Source organism: Polistes canadensis, unplaced genomic scaffold, assembly GCF_001313835.1.
Source record: "Polistes canadensis isolate GaletaPanama2010 unplaced genomic scaffold, ASM131383v1 scaffold_177, whole genome shotgun sequence".
NCBI lineage: Eukaryota > Metazoa > Arthropoda > Insecta > Hymenoptera > Vespidae > Polistes > Polistes canadensis.
The window spans coordinates 290,476-305,260 of NW_014569724.1; the positions used below are offsets into that span (position 1 = coordinate 290,476).

A 14,785-nucleotide genomic window follows, 5' to 3' on the forward strand; every position below is an offset into this window, starting at 1 on the left:
TGGTTACTTTTAACAAAAACCTATTGAAAATACAGGCCCCGGGCCCATGCTCACTTAGTTACCTCAACCAAATATATTATAATATATTAAAAAAAGAAAGAGAGAGAAAGAGAGGTCCTCCGGGGACCTGTAGGTTTTTATTAAAATAATCACGAGTGCCAATCAAAAAATCCGCACTCACTTATTTGCCAACCCACGTAAAATTTTCGCGAGAATATTCGGATCAACTGGTGGTCCTGATCGAACTGCAAAACACGTACATATTAAGCTCCGTGTATCATTCTAGATATTGATCTCTTTCTCTGAGTCCTATCATCGATTATCGAATAACAATTAAATAACAAACTGGATAAAGGTATCGAGATGATATAACTTTGTTAAATAAAAACTAAACGAAAAGAAATATTGTATCTTATGTTCAGGCAAAAGCCACATTAAACTGCATTTTCATTTTGTTTTCTTTTTTAGCGGAGCAATTTGAGACATTATTTTTCAAAATGACTTCTTTTCTTTTCCTCCCCCTGCCCCCATTAAAATTTTGTTCGACGGATAATAACTCTCAGATTAGTATAAACGTTAGTTAGCAAGTTTTGGTTGAACATAAACGATATCGTTTGTAAGTAAGGAGAAAAAATGATTGAAATTTCTATTTCGACTGTATAGTCTATTAATTTTCAATGTTTTTTTGGGGAAAGGAATTGCGTGCTATAATATAGCGAAACTATGTTCTAAAGAGGGATGGTGGTGCGTCGATAAAACGACATTCGTGGCAGGCTTGTGTTAGCGCTGCGTCTACAGGTAAAATAACTGGGTCAGCGTCCCAGTTGATGGGATCCAAGTGGTAGTATTGGTGGTGGTGGTGGTAGTGGTGGTTGTAGTTATAGCTGGTAGAGGTGGAGCGGCCGAGAACGAGTTTACCTGAAAACTACGGGTCACCACATAGCCCCTGCCGACCTATAATGCTTTCGATCGAGAAACGACATATCAAACATCCTTCTGATCATGCTACTAACCTTTGACAGAATCATGTTCAAACGAAAAGGAAACATAAAACTGGTACAATCGATTCAAATGATATCGGATCGTTTTATATTTATCCAACAAATTTGAAGAGATAGATAAAGCAAAGAAATTAATTACGTAACCAATGAGAAACAAACAGAGAGAGAGAGAGAGAGAGAGAGAGAGAGAGAGAGAGAGGGAAAGAAAGAGTTTCGTGGAAAAAAAACAAAAAGGAATATCTTGTTGAAGTTCTGCGAATGACACTTCCGAGTTGTATCCAATTCTTGGCTTAGTTTCTTTAAGAGTCTCCTCCGTGAGAAACGATAAAGTACTTGAAAGGTTTTAGCAATGGGATAGGAGAAGATGGGCTGGGGAGGGTAGAAATGGGTGGACAGGTAAGTTGATGTACGAAGGAGAGACCTGGCAGGCAGGCAGAGATATGGCCCAGTTCGGACTTGACCCGTCCAAGGTCGCACCTCGCGAAAGATAATTACGTATTTAGGTCAGACAGTCGGAAATCTGTATGGTCCGTTGCACGTATAGATCTTAAATAGATATTCTCATGTTTCTATATATTTAAACTATTAATTGCTGTCCTTTCAACACATCTTCGAACTCAAATCATTTCTAAATCGTTCCTTTTATTATCTTCTTTTTATTATAACAAGACAGGAAATTGGAAACATTAATCATTGGTAGGTAGATCTTCTTCCGTCTTACGAAGATTCTCATGAAGATATTAACATAAAGAGAGAAACTAACGATAATCTATTTTATTCTGAAACAATGATTATTATTCACAATAGTTAAACCATAATTTACTACTAGTAATAGGAATACCTATGAAATATATTGTTAAGAAGATTATTCATCATTCTCGAATGAAATAAAAAGAAAAGATAAAAGATAAACGACGAGTTCCCTTAGACGGAGACTTTTTTGCGATCTGACCACAAGATCGAAGAATAGTTATCGATGGTAGCTGCTGCTGTGAACCATATACGTCCGCGACCTTGAGATCACTAATTCGCATTACCACGATCACTTACAGGATCTGCAAACCTCTGTTCACGTTTGCTGGCTTATAGTGTTAATCGGATGGACTTGATTTTCCCAGAATCAATTCCGGCATTGCCGAGTGTAGTTGAGGTATAGGAAGAGAGAGAGAGAGAGAGAGAGAGAGAGAGAAGAAGAGACCGCAAAAGGTCTGCTGTACCAGTGACATTGCCAAACGCATTTATAGGAAAATTCGCTTTGGTGTTGGTGTTGGTGTTGCTAACTCATTGTAGTCGTCGAATGCTCGAAGCACTTGGTCAAGGACGAACGTAAATCTATCTCCTGTAACCGGTGACAATAGGAACCAACCAGTACAACATAGGCTAGAGGAAATTCTTTCGATTATCGAGAAACGACACATCGATCCTTAGGTCGGTTATTTTACCTTCATTTAAATCCATTACTATCGATGATTCTTGCCTGTTTTGCAAAGAAAAAAGAAATAGAAAAACCGAAGTTCTTCGCTGAAAGTATTTTTTCGCGTGCGAATCGTGATTTTCGTTACGACAAATGGTGGTGGTGGTCAGTCAGTCAGTCAGTCAGTCAGTCAGTCAGTCTCGACTTGGAAAAATCGAACCGAGTAACGTTTACCTAGTTCTCGTTTCTCTTAGTTATTAAATCTTCAAGCGTTTGGATTAAACTTAAGAAAGAAGAAGTAGAAAAAAAGATTATCGAGATATATTAGAAAAGGAATTTGTTTCATTTTCGAACGATTCTAAACTAAACCAAACCTTAAATCAAACCCTAAACCAATGCAAACCAACAACGGTCAGTTCGGTAAATTACAACGACGGTACGGTTAGAAGTTTCTGTTCGGTCTGGTACTTCTTTTTAATTTTTTTTTTTTTATTTTCTCTCTCCTGACAGATAAGGAAGAAGAACTCTCGATGGCAATATCGTAAGATCGATGGTATTTCCGGGCGTTGCATCCCCTTGGGATTTAATAGCTCTTTCTAAGGGAATACAGTACGAACAGCAACAGCAAATACACACACTGTCGGGTACGGCAAGTTGCAAGCTTGGTATCCTCGAAGAGGGTAGAGGCCAGTGGGACACACACCACACCTGCTGTACCGTGCCGGTATTCGGGTCATGCATCTCGGCCACTTGTACTAGGTCACTACCTCTCCCTCGTATAATCCGCTTCTCCTCCTCCACTATTTTCAACCCCCACTCGATATATCTATATAATATATGTGTGTATATATATATAAACGGATAGAAACACGGACACCTGCAAAACTCACCTCCTCCACCAACGACTCTAGGTCATATCCTCGAACTCGGGGGATGGCTACGTGAATTTACGGAATTTATATATCGCGAAGAACTTATCGTCGAATCGTTCACCAATCTGAGTCAGGGCCGAATCTAGGAAATTCTTATCTGGAATCGTTCCGACACCTCTTTCCCTACTATTTCTCTCTCCCGTTATATTTGTTTGTTCAACAAAGTTTTATTGATAATTTCGTTAATATTTCAACGACTGATTATCTTCGAGCCTACGATTTTATTAACAGGTAGCTTAATCGAATATTATTCTTCATTTTAAATTCATTACAAATGTTTCCAAATGATATTATTGTATATTAAATCGCGTTGATAAATTATTATTAAAACTTTTCGGAAAATTGCGCGTTCGTTATTATTTTTAAAGATAGTATTGAAAACTCGAGGTTTATCTCTTTTTTCTTTTATTTTCTTTTCTTTTTCCCCTCTTAACAGTGTAAATCCAAATTGAAAAGCAAGTTGAAAAGTTAGAAGATTCGTAGGTACGTTGCTTTTCGATTTAATTAAAAGCCAACAGAAAGAGTCGCGGTGGAGGAGGGGGGAGAAAAGTTTTGAGTTTCCAACTCTCTATGCGTTATATCTTTTCAAGATAAGAAAAATAGAGAGAGAGAGAGAGAGAGAGAGAGAGAATAGACTTTGCAAAGATCTTTAAGAAATTTCTCCGATACTTTTTTTTGATTTGGTCTAGGAAAATATAAATCGATTCGAAAATAGACTCATGAGAAAATATCTAGGAGAAATTTCTTTTCCATCGATTAAAACAACCATACTAGACGACGACGACGACGACGACGACGACGAGTTCGTGACACGCCCGGTCATCAAATTTTGTTTTCTTATATCAATAGCCAAAATTAACCACCAATCATTTGTCGCCCTTTCCCGATCCCACAACCCTTCACATACTCAGAAATTAATCATAATCATAAACTAAACTTACTAAATGTAATATTTTCCAACCCGATGACGTATTTTTCCTTTTTTTTATTTTTGGTTTATTTACTTAATCACCCATTTTCAATCGCTACCGATACACGACCCGCAGATAAAAGGTTGAATATCTTTGAATCAAAGTAACACGTTTTTCAAACAAAAATGACAACCGATAGATCAACAATTAAAAAATCCAATCGAAATGAGAATATTATTTCAAAAAAAGTGATTAAAAAAAAAGAAAATAACAATAGTAGAGAGAAAGGGTGAAATGCATAGGTGAATCGACAGAAACGAATATTCTCGTCCGAAAGGGATTGCAAGAATCGTGGTGCTGAAGAGAGAGAATGAGTGCTGGGTAGAAGACCTTGAAGGTGTATTCGGAACCTGGGGCAGTGCCCTCGAAGAATGACTCGACGCAGGCGCACGTAATCTAAACGTCTACCAACTGGAAGGTAGGTAAGCCGGGTTGCCCTACATCGGCTGGTCTGTTCTCTGCCACCGAACTCTCCCCCCTTCTCCTCCGCCCCTTTTCTTCAGGTTAAAAAGAGAGAGAGAGAGAGAGAATCTAGAACAGAAGCAGCAACGTTCGATTCCTTGGAGGAAGAAGACTCTTTCATTATTCATATAACATTATATATAAATATCGTTGATGCCACGAAAGATTGCAAATAGTGTTGTCTTCCATCTTGTTGCATAATTTTTTTACTCCAACTTTTTCATCATACTAATCGATACAATTTTCTTTTTCTTTCTGGCTTTTTTCTTTCTATCTCTCTATTTTCAAATCCGATACCAAAAATAACGTAGCGAATAATTCTGAAAATTTCTATTATATTACTATACTACAGTCAAATTTGTCCAATGTTATTTTTGTACGATTAATTCGAGAAGAAATTGTTTCTATATCGAGAAATCTCCTTTTTCTTTTTACATGTTCTTAGTATCCTTTAGAAATTTGTCTCTTTTACAAAGGGACAAAAAAGGTGATAGCAGATCGAATCTTTGTCGGTGACTTTGTGTAAAGTAGAATTCTTTGTACTTTCTTTTCCACGTAAGCGGAACATTTAGACTACCTAGTACAATAGTTATCTTCCGATTTCTCATATCATTTTCTATTTTTCTTGCTCGACCATATATAATATAATACTAGTATTACTACTACTACCTTCGTATTTTTCATTTCGGATGGATTTGATTTGATAAAGAGAAAGAGTTCAAGTTCAAGCGGTTGTAACCAGATAACGTATTCGTTATTTTCTATTGATGAAATTTATGAAAAAGATAGTCTGGTTGAAAGAGACAATTATGAAAAGATACTTCTTCTTCTTCTTCTTCGTCTTGTATCGTCTAGAACGATTTGTATAAAATTATTTCTAAAGAATCTTTTTTTAAAAATATGTTTACATGTTTCTTATTGAACACACAATTCTTTAAAAACGAACAAATATATTTCAACAACACGATTCGTTATAATTCTTTGTCAATTTGTCATCTTTTTTTTTCCATTAACGTCTAGATCGCGAATATATAAAAAAGATTAGAGAATACAATGTAACATGTAAAAAAAAAAATCAATTATCATATCACGTTGATGTTCGGAACCATTAAACGTATAGACACGCATAATTACGAACGTTATAAGCTTGTCTCTGCTGCTGTTAGGGAAACGTTTACGAATGAAGGTCGACACTTAGGAACATTAAGCTCCCATTCACGGTCCAACGATAATTTACCAATCGATTTCTGCTATTGGCTGTTGGCTGTTCTCTAGCCCTACCCCACCCTTTACCACCCTCTCACCCGAACTCACATCGAGTCTGTCGAATATGCAAGAAGCGCTATCGATTTCGATAATTAAATCGACTAACGACGGCAAACTTCTCAAACTACTTCCAATTATTAGTTCAATCGTTTTCGAATAAACGATAGATCTATCTCTCCCCCTTCCATCTGCCCCTTCCTCTTCTTTCCAAATTTCAACATTCATTGATTTTTTGACAAATAATTAAAAGAACAATGTACGAAATAACGGATCATTCTATTTCGTATAAATATATATAACCTGAGATTATAAGAGAGATAATCTTTTATCATTTTTTTATTTATTCTCCTACTTTTTTTCTCATTTATATTATTATTTTATTATTAATAATTATTGAGACATATCATCTGTTATACAAAATAACACAAGAGGCCTTCTGGTGCGAAACTGTTAATAAATGATAGAGAAATCCTCCCTCATTTCGGGAACTTCAATAAAATTTTTCTCGAATAAGAGGAACTAAAAAAACGAATAATAAAATTATATTTATTACCGCGAATCGTAAAATTTGATTATGTGTACTATATTTATATTATTATTATACTTGAAGGTATATTTTTGAGTCGACGATAGAGAGAACATAACGCATGCTATTAAAGATATGAAAGGAAAAAAGTTTGGAAATTGTTATCGATCTCATTTGAAATTCACGGCTCATAACTTTTTCAAGTTTCAATAACTATTCTCCTCCTCCTCCAGTTTCGATTGCTCTTCATTTCTATGTCTTCTGGAAAACACTAGAAGCTCTTCCATGCTGCTTAAAGTTCATGAATTATATATACCTATATTGAACATTCAATTTCTTCCCTTTTCCAGGATAGAAAAAATGAAAAACTATTATATATGTCCATAATGTAACGTCTATTTTCTCGATAAAATTTATTCTAATTTATTTCACTCGAAATATCTTCTAAGGTTTGCTTAACGGAACAAAACAATATTGTATATGCAAGCATAAATACAGTCGAGAAATAAGTTTCTTCGTATTTTATTGATTCGTGGTTTCAGAATCGCATGATTAAAGGGGTTTTTTTTTTCTAACTTTGTAAATCTTACAATTAATTGAATTCCAAGAATTTTGTTCCACATTCCTCATCTCTTTCATTCGCCACTTCGATTTCTACTTTTTCTTCCCTTGTTTCTTCGTCGGAAGACGTCGATGACGTTAATGAGGCACAGCTGGCACAACTCTTTTCCCCAACTACCTACACCCTTATATTTTTCTCATTTTCTCTCTCTTTCTGGTCCTACTGTCTCCTTCCTCATTCCTTCTTTCCTGTTTCGAAGCTTTTCAAAAGCAAACCCATCACCAGCTTTTCCAGTTTATTCCTCTATTACTTTTCAACGACGTTGAACACTTTAAGTAAAATAATCGCACGAACGAGTCGAGTTAAACGAGAACGTGCCCATTGTTATCTCTTTCTTTCATCCTTAGAAAATGATTTCAGAGGCATTAACATGAAAAAAATACAAGAGAGAGAGAGAGAGAGAAGAAATTACTTCTATTGTCCCAACCGAAATGTATTGTGTTGTTTTCTAATTTTTACCATCTTGCCCATCTATCTTTTATCTATATCCATTTTTTAATTCGATTAAAAGTGATACAAAAAGGATTCCCTGAAACACGATCAATATATATAAGATCTAATAAAGATCTACGCACACATGGCAACTGACAAATAGTATCAGAGAGATATATACATATATAATATATATTCGATATTTGTAATTATTCGTGGACGATTATTCGATGGAATAAATCAATTTTTTTGAATTTATGAAAGAAACTTTTGTTTGTCCTTAAAATTAAATAAAGCATCTTAAATATCCTGACACTATTTTAGAGAAAGATCTCACGAAGAATCGTTTTCAATCCTACATCAAACAATTCTTTCAAATCTTCATAATAAATCATCGATAAAATGAATAAATGCGCGTACGTGTGCTCTTCGACGCGCATTTAAAAAAAAAATACGTCGATTTATCGGTGATCGAAATAAAACGATAGATAACGAATAAAAAATTAATTACCATTTAATAATAATAATAATAATAATAATAATAATATAATAATGCTTTTTAAAGAATACTTTTCTTTTCTTTTCTTTTCTTTTTCCTTGCGTTCAATCAGACACGGTTATGTAAAATATTTTTTCAAGCGAAAATGTCACATAAGAGAAAACCAACAACAACGACAACGACAAAAGAGCAAAAAGGAAAAAAAGAAAAAATAAGACAGAAAAAAGAAAAAGAAAAAGGTGGAGGAGGAAAAACTAACGACCGAGACTGCAACACCACACCTTCACACTATAAGTTCACGCGTGATCGAACGGATGAGAGAGAGAGAGAGAGAGAGAGAGAGAGAGAGAGAGAGAGAAGGAGGAATCATAAAAGAGCTACGGATACGAGGTCACGGTTCTGCGATTGAAATCCTTCGAGGCCGGTCTCGGTGCTTCGAATCGACTACTTCCATCGTCGAGTAGTCCAAAGAGTGAACTCTTAGTGGAAAGGGTAAAAGCTAAACAGACAGACATACATACATACAGATAGACAGATAGAAAGAGAGAGACAGAGAGAGAGAGAAAACGCGTCCGTCCAAACGTTTCAATTTTCACTTCGCCGACCTGTACAATTCGCAGCTTTTTGCTTATTTGGCTCCTGTGCCAGATGAATCTTTTTTCTCTCTCTCTCTTTCTCATTTTGATACCGCTCCAACTACGGCTTTAACGTTCGACGTTTGTAAAAGCAACAAATTTGTGTCGAAAGCTCATTATAAATCGACTTAATGCGATATTAATAAGGATTCCTCTTCGTTTTTTCTTTTTCTTTTTTTTTTTCCTTTTTTTATTTCACCCAATATTTCCTCCTTCGATAAATTTTAATCCTCCTCTCTCATACCAGCCCTAGGCCTAGGTTCCAAACCTTCCCCGGCAATGCTAACAATGCCTGGGAATCAAAATGCCATCAGGCAGATTGATTTATACCGCGAAAAGGTACTCTACGCGTAGACAAAAGAGTGTACTTTAATTKAATATAAGTTTCAATAAAATCTATTCACTTTTAGTATAAAAAATATTTACCGAAACTTTTCAAAGAAATAGAAAAGATGTACAATTTTCAGCATTGCAATCTCTGATATTTCTTTGAAATGGTTGCGTAGCGCTTTGTGTGTCTGTCCCGAGGATGTATTCTTTTCAATGTTGTTTTAATAGTAATTGTAGTTATAGAATATCAAAATATTATGTTCTATGCCTAGGAAAAACTCTCCAAAAAGGCTTATTTCTGACTTCGTCTGAAGACTCTTCACATTCATAGTAATGCCGAGGATTTACTAGTAATGCCTGATTCCCGGGGCTTTGACGGTAACATATATACAATTAGTAATAGAAAAATTTGAAAAAATAAAAAAGAAAATTATACGTTTCACATTATGTGAGGAATGAATTATTATCTTTGGGTATGAAACAAAACGAAAAAAAAAAGAAACAATAAAAAAAGAATAGAAAAAAAATTAAATTTAAAACAAGTTTGTTCGTAATCCAAATCATTTCTATGCATTGTGAATAGAATTTACTCGTAGGAAGGATAGGGGGTGGAAAAGATGGGTGGGGGGTGGGCGGGGGAAGAGGGAGACATATAAGCGAGTTCAATATGTGTAAGTGTGTTTGAACACACGCCGTCGGGGGACCTTGTCCAATCGAGCGTAGAAAACAGTGAAAGTATAGAATATGCAGAAAGAGAAAACGTGTACGCACACGTATAATATTATAGATACTCTCTCGTTATTTAAGATATGTATGTACGTGTAGGTTGGCAATTGGAAAAATGTTTGCATTAGATATAAAACGTGACTCGGTTAAAACTCGCTCGCCAGTACCGAACGAACGGTCAGCTCGTAGGTTGAATAACACACGTCTCTTTCTCACTCTCTTTCATACCTGTCACATTATCTATCCTTTTCTATTCGCATATACACGTTTGCAGATATCGAGATAAAATTCGGAATTTGCCGTTTATATTAACCGATCTATAAACCAGGCCCCTTATCCTATTGACGTGAGAATTCTTCTTAGTTTTATTTATTTTTTTAAATTTATTTATTGAAGTATATTCCATAGAAAATTACCTACCGTATATTATCTCTTATCCTATCTTCTTAATAATTTCTTCGATAGGAAAGGAAGGAAAGGAAGGAAAGGAGGGGAATTAGATGAATAGATTATATTATAAAATTGTGTTATTTATACTTCGTAACAAACCAAAAATGGATTATATGAAAGATAATATAAGTTTATTAAAAAGAGGTTTGGAATGTTTTAAGAGGATACTTGTTTTGTTTTCTTTCCATAATAATATATCAAACGTTTTATACAATCGATTCACACAACTAGACTTAATTATAACTGGTTACGAAATACGTGCATAATTACCACCTATTCGATAATGTCGTGCAAGAATATGATGTAATTGAAAAGGAGATATTCTACTGCTGTAACGGGACAGTTTAGTTTAATTAAATTCGTTAATTAAAATCCGACGTACGACCGGTGTAGAGAAGCAGGAAAAAAAAGTATGTAAAACGCTTATAATTATCGTGTTGACTTGAAAAAATAATTTTTTTACGAAATATACAATTTCGTGTTACTTTTATCAAGAAGAAGTGGAAAAAAAAAATTATTCATAGCAGTTAAGAGAGTCGAAAGTTTCTCATACGAATAAAACCTATTTCTTGTTTTTTTTCTTTTGTGTTTATTTCCAACTCGTTCGCGCATCGTTTAACTGTCATATAGTTTTCTCAGTTATGATCTATGGTAGAAAAAAAATAAATAAATTCGTTAAATCCCTATATACTGTTTATTTTTCATTTTCATCAATGTACTCTCACGATCCTACAAGTTTCGTTCGTTTCCCTCAACTTTCTTCCTCCGACCCGCCCGAAATTATTTTTTCTCTATCAAAACAGAAAAAAAATCTAAATCGTCCTTCGATATAATCGAATCGAATAGAAAAAAATTAAAATAAATATCACATCGAAGCTAAAAGTCTATTAGGATAAATCTGTGTTGAGATAAGAAAAGAAGGGGATGTTTTTCAGCCAAAAAAAAAAAAAAGAAAGAAATAGAGAGAAAAAAAAGAAAAAAAGAAGAAAAAAAGAAGAAAAAAAGAAGAAGAAAAGAAGAAAAAGAGGATACTTCTTTCTAAGAGTCCTCCTATCTTGGCAATGTAGTCACGTAAAAAGGAGTGGGCAGAAAAGGAGTGAGAAAAGTTAAGGGAACGTTTGATACTAGCACGAGGAGAGAAAGATAGAAAGAGAAAGAGAAAGAGAGAAAGAGAGAGAGAGAGAGAGAGAGAGAGAGAGGAAAAGAGGATTTTTCTCAGGAAGTCTCAAAGCGACGTCCGATGGAAAGCATTGTAAGCTTTAGACTTGAAGAGAAACGTCGTGTACGTACGTGACGACATGTATACGTTAGAAAGACGTGTTATTTTTCTTTTTTTTTTTAAAGTAGATCCTTCCGAATCTTGAACGAAAGAAATTGAATTCCTTTCTTCTTACGATTTTCCCTACTACAATCTATGCGAATGCAAAAAAAATCTATTATTATGGAGATAATTCTTATCATTGGACGTATTGTTTGATAATGCATAGACACACACACACACTCACAAATATGCGAATTGGTTTAACCTTTTTCAGGCGTATAACAATGTCGAACAACAACCGATAATATTTTCATGATATTATCGAGTTGTGTTACATGTACGAACAGCAAATACAAACTCGTTTAAAAATATCTCAATAGAAAAATGTAGCTAACTATTCGATTATTACGATTCCAAAGCAATATAGTTTTATCTTAACTTACGAATGTTTATAATTAGCAAGAAATTTGTTATTACTCGTGGAAACACACGTCTTTTATAGGAGGATCGAGTATTCGTAAGTATAACGAACGTAATATATCTATTGGCTTTTATATACTCTGGTAGAACGTTTGATCCCCACCTACAGAGCAGAAATTAACGATGCATAAACCAAATGCGCTAGTAGAAATATAATAATAAAATAAGAATTATATAATATAATCTCGATCCAGAATATAATGCGGGTGAAGGCAAACGCGAATTACGATGTAACCAAGCCTAATCTACGTGCGTTCGCAAAAAATTACATTTGTTTCAAGAATGCAAACGTTATTTTACACGATTACGAAAATTGTCGTCAGGACGTTACGTTGATTTTATTTGAAATAAAAAGGATAAAAATATCATTGAAGTCAAGAAATCATTTCTTTCTCGATCATGCATGTATGCATGCATGCATCATTGGTATCGCGGTGACAGAGGCGTTTTGCGTTTTATTTTATGTCAACAACAACTGGAAATTACCCATTCGAGTAAGAATAATAATCATGTTACTCTTTAACGCTGGATTTACCTTTCTACGTTGACGATCGTCGTAAACGTTACCCTTCACTTCGTACAATACTTTCGAAGGCCGCACCCGAGTACACGTTTTCGACCACTCTCGTCTCTATCTGTGCAAGGGTCAAAGATCATACTCTCTTGGTAGCTCGTTAAAGGTCCCTTAGATTTATCAATCGAACTCTTAAATCTGGAACTTTTTATCATGCATAAGTCATCTTTTCTTATAAATGATAATAGAATTTACTAAAATCTAATAAAAGATGAGTAACGTTATTTACAAAAAGAAAAAAAAAAAAGAAAAACAAGATCCCAAGGCTTGTCTCATTTATTCCCGTTAGAACTTAGAACGTAAATGAGCAATAAATATATAGAGTATTATAATCGTATTATATTTAAACGTTTCCCCCGTCCCCGTTCTTGCTTATATATCGTCAATAAATTTCGGACTTGTGTTTCAGCATGGCTCCTGGGATGGTTCATGTGTAAAGCAGTGGCTTACATTCAGGGTGTATCGGTAGCTGCTTCAGTTTACAGTCTCGTTGCAGTATCTCTAGACAGGTACGTATAATAGTATTATAATAATTGGTGAAATAAAATAAATTTTCGTCGAGATAGGAAAATCCCTTGTCATCGAGTACGTCCCCCTCCCTCCAACGATTATTCTAATCGTCTTGTAAGAGTTAGAAACGCTTTAAACGCTTTAAACGCTTTAAAACACGTTAAGCGTACTATAACATACTACCTACTTACGAAATAAGCTTCTTCTATACGAAGGTATCCCATAGATCATGCATTTTAATGAAATCTGATATCTCTGTCGGTGGAATTTAATGCGTGTTTTACACCGAGACATCCGATAATATCTTTCTCGACTTGTTAAACGAAGATCGCATTGGACCGATGATCTAGAACGTTCCTACCTACGTACGCCGAGAAATAGAAAATGTATGTTATAACTAAATTAGCATTTCGATTAAATCTCATCACGGAGGGACTGTGAATGGGAATTAGCCGATTATATTTGGAACGAGTTTAAATGAAAATTCGATTATTTTCTTTTTCGTCGTAATACTTGTTTCCTTTTTCTTTCTAAAGCCGAAAACGAAGCTTTTTATAAATATTTCATTTCGTCGAGTTTATTTTCTTCCTCGATCGTTCAAATTCGGAGAATGAATCGTTAAATAGATGCTATTCGTATATTATAATATAATTTCGTTATGTTTCCAATTGAAATGGCAAATCTTTATCTCTTAAGATTACTGTCGATTTATGTTAATGTGACATTAAAAATCTTAATTGTGCCATTCGATATCTTGCGAAATTAAAAAAATACCATAACTTACAACACATTCGCAATGTCTAATCCCCCCTCCCCTCTCCGCGATACGTTTACCTCATCATTCACTTGGTAATGCGATCTCGTAACAATTATACGTATGAGTTGCATACTCAATTATACATCGGCAGATATTTATTAATGACCTTTTTGTTTTTTTATTTATAACGAATAGAAAATAATTCGATTAAATCTGCAGGAATTGTGTTAATGACGATTATGATAAACTGTATACTTCAACTAGGACGAGTAATTATTTATCGTAAACCCCGACATTGCACAATTGCAATATACAAATTAATTGCAATCTTGCAATTACGTTAATTCGGTATCCTAAAATTAATTATATACTCAAACGAGTTGGTTTTTCGTAATTATCTAAAAAAAAGATGACTCTATCGAATGGCCCTAAAAAAAGTTCAAGAAAAAATCGACTTTTCTCATGATTATCTTCAAATAATTCTTAAACATGAAAGAATTTTATTTTTACAACTCGTTACACGATATTATCCGAGTTATTTGATATCGTTGGTTTATGAAAAAAAAAAAAACAAAAAATAAAGGCAATAAAAGAAAAAATATAAAAATCGTTGATTTAACATATTAGTTGTTGAACAAAACCACCGCGACAAGTTTAGGAAAATTTCTTATAGGTTGACACGTGATACTCTTGTTAAACCATAAGAAGATATATCCTCACATAGTGCCATAATCTCAATCATAGTATCGTATGACACTTCCTAATTCTTATGCAATTCTAAGAACGTTTGTTACACTAACTAGCATAATACGTACGGTCATTGTTACATGAAAGAACTATAGAATTCCTTACGAATACTTAATAAAAATAGTCTAGAATTTCAGTAGATAAATTATAAAACAAACATTTATTTTTAACGTTGTGCTTCAAATACGAA

The 14,785-nt window shown here is 34.3% G+C and overlaps 1 protein-coding gene across 2 annotated transcripts in view; it reads left to right on the forward strand.

The window, feature by feature from the left end:
* Positions 1 to 14,785, forward strand: part of LOC106789328 (neuropeptide FF receptor 2-like) — a 41,274-nt gene that overhangs the window by 15,049 nt on the left and 11,440 nt on the right. For both annotated transcript variants that reach the window (XM_014753444.1, XM_014753443.1), the window contains one exon: positions 12,991 to 13,090. In XM_014753444.1, the coding sequence (XP_014608930.1) occupies positions 12,991 to 13,090 (100 nt within the window). The remainder of the gene's footprint in view (positions 1 to 12,990; positions 13,091 to 14,785) is intronic.